At 40.2% G+C, this 10,159-nt stretch overlaps 1 protein-coding gene across 2 annotated transcripts; it reads right to left on the reverse strand.

Moving 5' to 3' along the window:
• Nucleotides 1–384: 384 nt before the first annotated feature.
• acot11b (acyl-CoA thioesterase 11b) lies at nucleotides 385–9,607 on the reverse strand. 2 transcript variants are annotated; one of them, XM_034881524.1, is made up of 16 exons: nucleotides 9,395–9,607; nucleotides 7,910–8,105; nucleotides 7,687–7,756; nucleotides 7,478–7,538; nucleotides 7,288–7,389; nucleotides 7,070–7,205; nucleotides 6,816–6,969; nucleotides 5,644–5,763; nucleotides 5,343–5,481; nucleotides 5,154–5,209; nucleotides 4,044–4,110; nucleotides 3,867–3,950; nucleotides 3,297–3,430; nucleotides 1,800–1,931; nucleotides 1,450–1,576; nucleotides 385–1,292 (listed from the first exon to the last, which is right to left on the reverse strand). In XM_034881524.1, the coding sequence occupies exons 2-16, from the start codon at nucleotides 8,091–8,093 to the stop codon at nucleotides 1,134–1,136; spliced, it is 1,725 nt and encodes a 574-aa protein (XP_034737415.1). In that variant the 5' UTR covers nucleotides 8,094–8,105; nucleotides 9,395–9,607; the 3' UTR covers nucleotides 385–1,133. The 2 variants fall into 2 exon arrangements, with proteins under 2 accessions (XP_034737415.1, XP_034737416.1); XM_034881525.1 differs by lacking the exon at nucleotides 1,450–1,576.
• Between the last annotated feature and the right edge of the window lie 552 nt (nucleotides 9,608–10,159).

Genomic DNA, 10,159 nt, shown 5'->3' on the forward strand with positions numbered 1-10,159 from the left:
GTTCATCGTTAACTAACATTTCACACTTTAATCACAATCACAAACAGTAGTTTTTTCATCACGGATGCATTCGCTTGTGCTCTTCCCTCATTTGCTGTCCGGGCAGCAGTGTGAGCATAACAGGATGATCATGGAACAAAGACAATGCCTGGAAAGCAAGCATAGCTGCAAAGTCCTTTAAACACCAATCAGAAGCTTTCTGTTTCACTAAGACTCCATAATACTCCTCTGCCGGCATGTGCCCCAAATACACTAAAATCACAACTTACAGTGGGATACAGCTGCTAGTTGTGTTTTTCTTTCTCTTCATAAAAATGGTTAAGGAATGGTAGGATTGCAGGGTGAGGGAGGTGAACACAAACACAACAGCTCACATGTCCATAATCCACTGGTCTGTTGTCTTTATTGTTTCAGTTCAAATCAAGACAGCTCGACATGTGAGATACTTGGCCACTGAATATCAACTTATCATACAATCAGTGCAAGAGCTGTACTCTAAAACCATACATTGTCTCAAAATAAAACAGCAACATTACACAGAATTTGTACATCCTGGCTTACTCATAGTTAAAGTCTTCATCAAATAGCTTAAAAACTTTATTTAGGAGGTAGAAACTTTAATTTTAAGAGGTTGATTGAAACATCTCAGCTGAGACTAAAGACTGGCAATACCATTAAAAACATGGCTGTCTAAGGATAATAGATTGCTAAGGTACCAAAATATAATTCATTGATCCATAAACTAGCATACAGTGTTTCACAATATATTAGCTCTAATAAAACGTAACAGGCTTAAAATCCAAGAGAAACATTGTGCAGTCTTGCTTCATTCCTATTAATCTTGCTGGAAAAAAAGTAGCAAGTTCTTTATATTTTCACCCTTATAAAAGAGAAATTCGCCCAGAATTAACAAAGTTATACAGTGACAACTGAGCTTTAAATACGTGAAAGAAACTAACAAATCCATTGCAAAAACAATTGTAATCTCAGAGTGGGCTACTTACATTCAACTATGGGCTCTTAAAGTACAGCACATCCACAACAGAGGTGAAATGGGATGAAGATAGTGATCTGAATCCTTCCTACCGTTGCTACTGGTCCTCTGGTAGGGAGACCATGGCAGCACTGTGGTGTCACTGTGCAGAGTGTGGCAGAGCAGCCAGGCTGTCCTTGTTGGCCTCCAGGAAGTGACTACAAGCAGAAAACGTGCTGGAAAAGCTGGACGAGAGGCCAGCAATGTCTGTGGAGATGTAGGGGAGGATACCTGGAGTGGCCTGGTTGTAGTAGGTGATCTGAAACCAAACACATCAGGTCACAATGTGGTGCAGTAATACACTTCATCTTGTAATGGAGTTATTTTAGCAGTTGTGAATTGTTAGTTTTAGGATGCAATAATGTGCTCTTAGCAAGCACGCGTGCTGAACTGTGTTCCCTTCTCATTTGGCCAACCTTGGTAACAGTGCTGGACTCTTCCCAGATTGTGAAGCCAGCAGAAAGCACCTCTCCCCTGTTGGAGTCCTCAGTGGGAGGGTGAGTGGGCAAAGTGACAGAACGCAAAGCGATCAGATATGGGTCCCTGAGAGGGACAAATAAGTATAGCATCATGAGACTTTATGAAAGAGCTAGCGGAAGGCAAAAATGCAATATCTAGTGGCATACAAATATAAAATTAGATGGAATAGGAAATCAGGAAACACACAGGATAGTATAGAAAATACAGCAGTGAAGATACAAACAACACGTAAGACAAGAGGAGCAGGGTCATTTCTAAATGTTTATTGCTTGGTGTGTTACAATACCTGGCGTCACATGGCTTTCTTCTGGATGCCAGCAAGATAAAGTCCTGGCCTTTGCCACCTTTAGTGACAGATGGTGTAACCACACGATAAAGGGTGTCATCCTCGTCTGCTTGGTTGATCACCTCACACTCCCTGCAGTGGCCACAAAGTAGTAAGCATCTGATAAAACGCAAACATTAAAATAGGCGTCTCATGCTGCTGTCACTAATAAATAAGATAAATAAGTAATTCTGTAACTCCTTGAATTCATTTTGTTTATAATATCCAGTCCACATCACTGCTGCAGCATCACCGTGTGAGCTTCAGTGTGTGTGTGTGTGTGTGTGTTGTCTCCTGTTGTAAACAAATCCAATGAAAAAGACCAACAATTAGTTTTATCCTTATTCCTCTGTGCCATAGACCTCTATTGTTGTCAACAATTAAGAGCAATAAACCCCACTATTGCACCAGGTGCCATGTCCCATCATTACAATGAAAACCGGCACTGCAGATTTGAGTGTATCTCACATATACATCGTCCTGAACCAAATGTGTATGTATCAATGGCTGAAAATAGTCCCTTAAAAAATAATATATTTCATCCTGTTTCAATAAAGTTTACTAAAAACTACAGTGTCCTGCTCTTTTAGGAAATTATTGAACCATAAAAAAAATAAAATAAAAAAAAATAAAAAATGGAACTGTATATTTGTGACCCTTTTTTTAAGGATTTTCATCTTATGTAGAAACAAGTGGGTTTTGGATGTTTTTTTTTTGTAATTTATGTAATGGGAAAATTACATTTAACCAATGATTTTCATAATAATTATTCATAATAATATCTTCAATGCCTCTCAGAGTATTTGGTTGGTATCTGTCCTCAGTGTGATCACTTTGTAGGAGACAACTGGATTTGTTATGACTTTGCATTCAAAACAGTTGTCTAAAGCGGTGTTTTATCATAGCAGGTCCCGAGTCGAGACCATAGCCTATCCAAGAGACAAGATGTCCTTTTTCAGCTAAGATAGAATGACTGGTCAAGACACTTGGACACACAAGGGACAGATTCAGATATACGTAATAGAACAAACTGTCTGACTGAGGTCCACTGATTGTTATGTTTGAGATTAAACTGTTTTCCAAACAAGGGTTGGTTTTCCTCTGGAGGCACTGCATATAAAGAAGTGTATTACTGATTGTATTTACCAGAACCGTGGCCACTCTGTTACTCTGTACATTGTGAAAGCTGTTCTCGTCATTTGATTGTTCTCTGCAGAAAACAATTAAACCCTTCCACCGAATACCTAAAACCTTTAACTCAGTTTGTAGCCTGTTTTTATTTTGTTTCAACAAGGTCTCTTCTTCAACAAAAATTCCTCCCTCGCTGAACAGAAACTTCCACAACATTTATTAACAATAAGAATAACATAAAACAACATTAGAATCATCCTTTAATCTTATTCTGCTGATGGATTAACTGGAAGTTGCTGTGCACCTGATACAGCTAGTCATACGAACTTATAGTGTCGGTCCCACTCCTTTCTCCTGCTCAGGTCTGACAGTAGGTGGAACGTCTGCTCTGCCGGTACGCTGACGTGCATCTCCACCTTGAAACACAGCATGTGGTTTTCCTCCAGTGTGTACAGTCTGACCTAACAATGGAGCATATCCACAAAAAGGAGGTGGATTCTATGTTTATAAATAGGATTTGTTCCAGTTATCATAATGTGCACACATTGAATTTGAGTGCTGTCTAAACTGCAACATTAACTGGTGGGTGCATGAGAGATTATAAATATGGTAATTATACATATTTTGAGGATGTATTATATTCAGGTCTTATTCTCTAAATCTCTGAAAATGACTTTTGGAGCAGATGTAAGTTTGAAGTTTCAGCATTAGACCAAGTTGTCTAACTTATTCTGCAATATTCCACCTTTTAACTAAAGCAATATGGGCCTACCTCCAGGGCAGCCACTGTAACTATTCAGCTTATCCAAATGAATACAGATCAGAATGCAATAGAATCACAACAGCTGTTTCTATTTTACAAGCTTTATCCTGGATGATAACACAAACAATACTGACCTTGTTTTTCTCAAAAGTTAATACCCAGTTGTTCCTGGCATCCATTAGTTTCAGTGCTGATACATTATTGTAGCTCAGGTACATCTACAAAAAAAAAGGACTGTCTGAACTTATACAATATACAGCTGCCGGCAATATCTTATAAGCCTCACTAAGCATGTGTGCATCTGTCAATACCTGGTTACTTGGATCCCAGGGCACAGAGAGAGGCACTTCAGTTTGCTTGCAGGAGATTATGTATTTCCTGTAAACATGTAGGGAACAATGATTTACATTCAGGGACAAAAGTAAGACCTGAGAACCTGATCAGGATATGAAGCTGTTTGTACTTGCAATGATCCAACACATTTGGTCATCAAATAGTGGAATAAAGATTATCCTGGAGGCCGGGCATTTTACAGTCGAACAATTAACTTATTATGCTTGACAGACTCTGCACCAAAGTCTGCTCGGCTCTGATATGCTGCTCCGCCAAGTCATTTGCTGCTGCAGAGTATTGTAAACAATGGATTCTGCAGCACAGCAATGGACAAACGAACCAATGATGACACTGGTTCTGTATTATTTCCAGTGCCATATGCTGCAACCATGCACTATGAGTGACTCATTCATACCTGACAAAGCGCCACCTTCAGCTCAAAACATACTTTTCCTAACATAATAATATCATACATTTCGTTAAAGGTCCTATGACATGCTGCTTTTATATATGCAGTGGTCCCCTAATACCATATCTGAAGTCTCTTTCCCAAAATTCTGCCTTGGTGCAGAATTACAACCACTAGAGCCACAACCACAATGAGCTTTCCTTAGGACAAGCCATACCTGTGTCTGTAGCTTTAAATGCTATTGAGGAGGAGAGGGGAGGCTCCTCCCTCCCTATGGGCGGGCCAAATTCTCTGGGTGCGAAAAGCAGTGAAAGTGGAGGCAACCTTTCCCCTTATGACGTCATAAGGAGAAGATTCAAGATCATCCCATCTGAGCTTTTATTTTCTCAAAGGCAGAGCAGGATACCCAGGGCTCGGTTTACACCTTTCACCATTTCCGGCCACTGGGGGACCAAAGGCAGGCTGGGGGAACGCATATAAATGTTAAAAAAAGCTCATAACGTGAAACTTTCATGCCATGGGACCTTTAAAGGAGCAGATGACGGTGTTGTGAATCTGTTGGGAGATTGCAAATACATTTTCTTACATATGAAGCAATATTTACACTGACAATAATTTACCCGTGTGCAATAAACCCTCTGATATATCAGTGCAAAGGGTTTAAAGAGGAGATACCAACCTATCAAGACGAATCTTCTTCCTGGCAACAGCTTCCAGATATCGTCTTTTTCCATCCTGTAAAACATGGCAAATGATGAAATCCTCATAAAAAGGATGCTTACTTTCTGAACTAGGTACTAAAAAAGATCTTTTTCTGTCTCTATACTTTATAGAGACAGAAAACTTTATGGACACTAAGAAAACTCACCACAGGCTCAGGTCGTATCCGTGGCAGCACGCATGGCTTCCTGTCACTGTCCAGAACCTCAAAGGTCATAAAGGCACTATTTATATGGCGCAGAGGTTCTCCACCCTTGTAGGCCTCAGCACACACTCCTACCTCCATGCTAGAATACACCATGTATGCAGGCACGCGGGTTCAGAACAAAATGTGAATTTACAAAGATTTACAGTATAAACACACTTGTACATGTTTAAGTTACAGAGATACATTTCAAGTCTGTTTTAGATGAGTTGACAGTGATTTGCTTCATTCTTTGTAGACTCACCTGTGCTTGAAGGAATTGTTTACAATTGCTTTCAGTACCAGTCTGTCACCAATGTGAGACGGGCCATGGAAATGGAACATGTCTATGCTCCTCAAGGTTGGGTGAGCGTGACACAAGCGACTAGATCAAAATATGTACAAATAAAGAAGAACGTGTTTGCAGTTGTTTTTGTATGATGCTGTTTTGAACGTTGTTCTTATTACAAATAGCCTGAGCATACTACCATTTGTTAGGAATTACTACGGATATACTTATTTGTTTTTTGCATAGATTTAGATATGAAAATCAATAATTCACATATCTCCTGGTTAAATATGAAGCTACAGCCAGCAGCCATTTATCTTAGCCTGGCATAAAAACTGGAAAAAGAAGGAAACAGCTTGCCTGAGAGGGGACAAAACTCACCTATCATCATCTCTAAAGCTCACTAATTACCATTTTATATCTCATTTGTTGTAGCCATACAAATACTAAAGTGTAAAAAAGACTTTTTGTGGTTTTATAGGGTTTCTGTATGGGTCTATTTCTCGGCCGGGTGCAGTGACTTCCTGAAGTCTCATATGGTGTATGGTACCTACTTGACTCATCTTGGCTCTACTCGCCTTTTCTGGTTTTCCCATTAAAAAAAAAAATAATATCTGGTACCTGCTAACTTTTTTTAGTATCACGTCAGTCGAGGTTCCAGGTGAGCTGAGGCAATACCAAAAGGTGACCGGAAAACCAGCAGAGTACTGATTGGTCGGAGAGAATCGTCACTATTCAACCTTAACAAACCCCGCCGTGTTTAAATAGCTTAGCCAGTGTTTTTTTTTGCTGCCTCTAGCTTCTTTTAAACTAAATTTGTCTTCTGGCAACAGCCACATGCCGATAATCAAAAGCATTGTGTATGTGTGTGTGTGTGTGTGTGTGTGTGTGTGTCGCACACTCGCCATAACATGGCAGTTTCCTGCTATGACGACCAGCCACGGCTAATTAGGGAGTTTCCAGTGTTTAAGCTAAGCTAAAATAGCCGACTGCTAGCCGTTTTAATTTAACAGGCAGATATGAGGGTGATTTCGTCCCTTCTCACATAACAAAGAAAGCAAGCGATTGGGCATATTTCTCAAAATGTCAAATTATTCCTTTAATGCTAGTTTAGGTCTAGTAAGAAAACTGGACAAGTAGGAACGTACCTTGCTGCAATGGTAGCCACATTCTCCATCCAGGCCATGATCTGGCCCCCAAAGGTGCTGACTTGGTGGTTGGCATGCGGCGGTAGCACCAGCTCCACACTCTCCACCCGTGTCCGCTCAGCGGGCACAGCGTCCTGGTACTCCTGGCATTCTCCTGGTGCGCATAAACAAGAAGCTTTAATCAATCCGATTTTAAATGGTGCTTGTGTGCAATTGTGCTGTGTTATAAAAAGTTCTATGTCTGCACCCTGTACCCAGTTGAGCTGTGCTACTGCTCAGTAGGTCTGTAATGATCTCGGCATGGATGAGCCTCATCCTCCTCCGCTCCGCTGCCAGGCTGTACTCCATCTGCTCCAATTGTGTGTGAGGAAGCACCTGCTTCAGCTGCACCTATGTACACATAGCACACACAAACTCAGTGGATGTTGAACTACTTTCAGTAGAATGCATATTTTGGGTTATTGTGCCTTACCTTCCCAGCTTCAGTTCGTCTTGCGACAAAAGTAGCAAAGGCATGGCAAACCTTCCACTGCCTGTCGGTGTAAAGGTCCTCACAATTCACTAATATACCCACCTGAAATGAAAATAATCACCACATGCATTTGATTTGTCTGAAATGTAAAATGTTCACTATGCCGAAAGCAAAACCAATGCCCACCAACCTCCATACTGGATGTGAAGGCTCTGTTGACCTTTGCTATGATGTTGACTACTTGTCCCACCCTGGAGTAGACAGACAGAGAGGCTTATCTTTACTATCAACACAGAGCAGTGGTGATAGTATCAACACAATCAGGACATCTCTGCTGTGAGACATAATAATAAGTTGGCGGTACCCCTTGGCAGAGTAGCATTAGAGTTAATATCTTACCCTATGGTGTGTTCAAAATGGATGTCGTCAACAGATGCGGTGATACAGGAACAACCTGCATGTCTCTCAGCTGGGAGAGCAGAGATTCCAAAATATTTAGGTAGTGCAACACAAAGTCACAAAGCATCAGCAAATCAGGCGAAGTGAAGGCTTATGAGGTGTTATTATGGGTATCTAGATGTACAGAAATAAAAAGGGAGAGGTTTTCTGATGTTCTTCCTACCTGACAAGCAGGCAGTGGAGTCCATCCACTTCAGTAGCTGACCGACACTCAGCTCGCCACAGTGATTGGCGTGGCATGGTAGCACAATCTGACTCATCTTGACTTCAGTGGGGTTTCTGTACACTTCATCAGTCTCCTCAATGAACAGGTCCTGCATGGTGTCTGCATATTGCCCCTCTGACATAATAACTCACAACTACATGGACAGGAATACAGGAGAAGTTACAAACTTAAGTTGAATATAATCATTACACGTGATCCAAATGTAAACCAAATGGTTACCACATCCCCAATATTATGTAAATATGATTAGAAACTGCTTCTCTTAACCTTTGTGTTGTCTTCCTGTCGACCTGCAACTTTATGTTTTTTCGGGTGGAAATTTCAACATTTTGTTGTTCTTTTTCTACACTTTTCTCAACGTTTTTTTGAAATGTATTCAAATTGTTTTGTCACTTTTTTGACGATTCTTTTACTTATGTTTTAGTCAATTGTTTTACCATTTTTTTGTTGCTTTTTCCCGATGTTTTTTTGTCACTTGATCTGATTTATTTTGGTCTATTTTTTAGCAGGTCAAATTTGACCCGAGGACAAGAGGAGGGTTAATAAATAAAAGGGATGCTGTCCAGAAAGTTGGTTATATCAGCTGTAGACCATAGGGAGTCAAACAGGGGCAGGTTTACTGATTCCTTGGCTTTAAACCTAGAACTTGTCCTGATGTATAATCACCAGTTCAAGGTTTAGAAGTGTGTCTCGGATAGCTGATGAAAATCAGATGTTTGGGATTCATTCTTGGAAACTTTCCTCTGACATAAACTATCCATTTTTGGTTCAGGGGTCAGCAACACAGCTGTTCCCACCCACATCTTACTAGCAGTAACAAAAGTGTTGAGTCAGAGGCACAACTTCCAAAAGACTGAAGTTTTAGACTTTGTTCTGGACTCTGTTTGGACCCCTGCCGCATCATAAGACGCTTTAAAATAATCTGCAACTCAGTATGTCGTCTGAGGAATGTGTCCCCTAACTCAAGGATAAGCCCCTATTTGCTGTTTAAATAATTTAATTTTTCATGCAGTGTTTTTGAAAATGTAGCCTGGGACTTGTCTTTTTAGAGCAGGTTTGATCCGCTAAATCGTTTACACTATTTCAAAGCACATGCCAACTATTTTAAGGCATGCGGCTTAAATGAGGTATTCATGGAAACTATGCGTTGTTTGCCCATAACTATCGCTCCAGTGGGGCGCAATGGTCACCTGTCTTTCCTAAGTGTCAGGAGCTTCGGTGACCTTTACAATGACTTTAAGTAGACTTAAAGTAAAATTAGACATACCGCAACATTCATCATTAACTTCTGTTGCATAATGATAAGAACACATGAGGCGGACTATAAATATAGAACACTGCTGTTCATTCAGCAAAACAAGTCGTAGCAGTAGACATATGAACAACAACGTCACCCTGAAATAACAAAATAAAATGGCTTACCAAATATCCAAGTCACTGCTGATGGTGGAATGACGATAAAGACATTTAAGTGCCAATAAACCGTCGGCTACAATACATTGACACGGCTGAGAAACAGCCGCCTGCAAACCGGACCTCTTTTCATTTCACCCCTCAACAACTTTATTAAGACACACACACGCGAACACACGCTACCGCTGGAGGGAGGGAGAGAGACATAGACAGAGAGAGGGAGAGAGAGACCAGCCCCTGTAGTGGTTACATACGTCCACATTTTTAAGGTGGAACTGTAGTTACCTTATATTCAGCAGGGGCTACAGGCTGCTTAGGAACTTTATTCACATAAAACATACAAACTTTTATGGATAGCTTACTAAAAAGACTGTAAACAGTGTTTTTGCTTCAATAGGAACAGGGTACTTTAATGTCTTCCATACACAAGTGACTTTTGAAAAGTGAAACCCCTATAAATCTTCTTTATTATATAGGCGAACTAGTTGGCCTATAACTCTCAGAGTTCAGTGAGCTCTTCTGAGAAGCCCATAGGCCTAATATTTTACTACTTTTTTTGTTTAATTGATTTGCTGTGTATCTTTACATTTTCTAAATTTCTTATCTAAGATAATTTTATGAAATTATTCTATCCCAAATCATCACATGTTTCTCATTCTGATGAAGCCAAACATAATTGTTATTCCTATAAGTTGATATTAATGAAAAAGTCAATAAAATATACAATGGCCTTTTTTTGTTTTGGAGCCCCAGGTTAACGAAATGATGTAATGA

Source organism: Etheostoma cragini, chromosome 9, assembly GCF_013103735.1.
Source record: "Etheostoma cragini isolate CJK2018 chromosome 9, CSU_Ecrag_1.0, whole genome shotgun sequence".
NCBI lineage: Eukaryota > Metazoa > Chordata > Actinopteri > Perciformes > Percidae > Etheostoma > Etheostoma cragini.

What these genes read in the sequence shown, in the direction of transcription:
- acot11b (XM_034881525.1), bottom strand. Translation starts at nt 8,093, where the DNA reads ATGTCAGAGGGGCAATATGCAGACACCATGCAGGACCTGTTCATTGAG. An exon ending in CCTTCACATCCAGTATGGAG is followed by an intron (nt 7,390 to 7,477) that starts GTTGGTGGGCAT and finishes TTTTCATTTCAG; the next exon opens with GTGGGTATATTAGTGAATTG. An exon ending in CAGTAGCACAGCTCAACTGG is followed by an intron (nt 6,970 to 7,069) that starts GTACAGGGTGCA and finishes TATGCGCACCAG; the next exon opens with GAGAATGCCAGGAGTACCAG.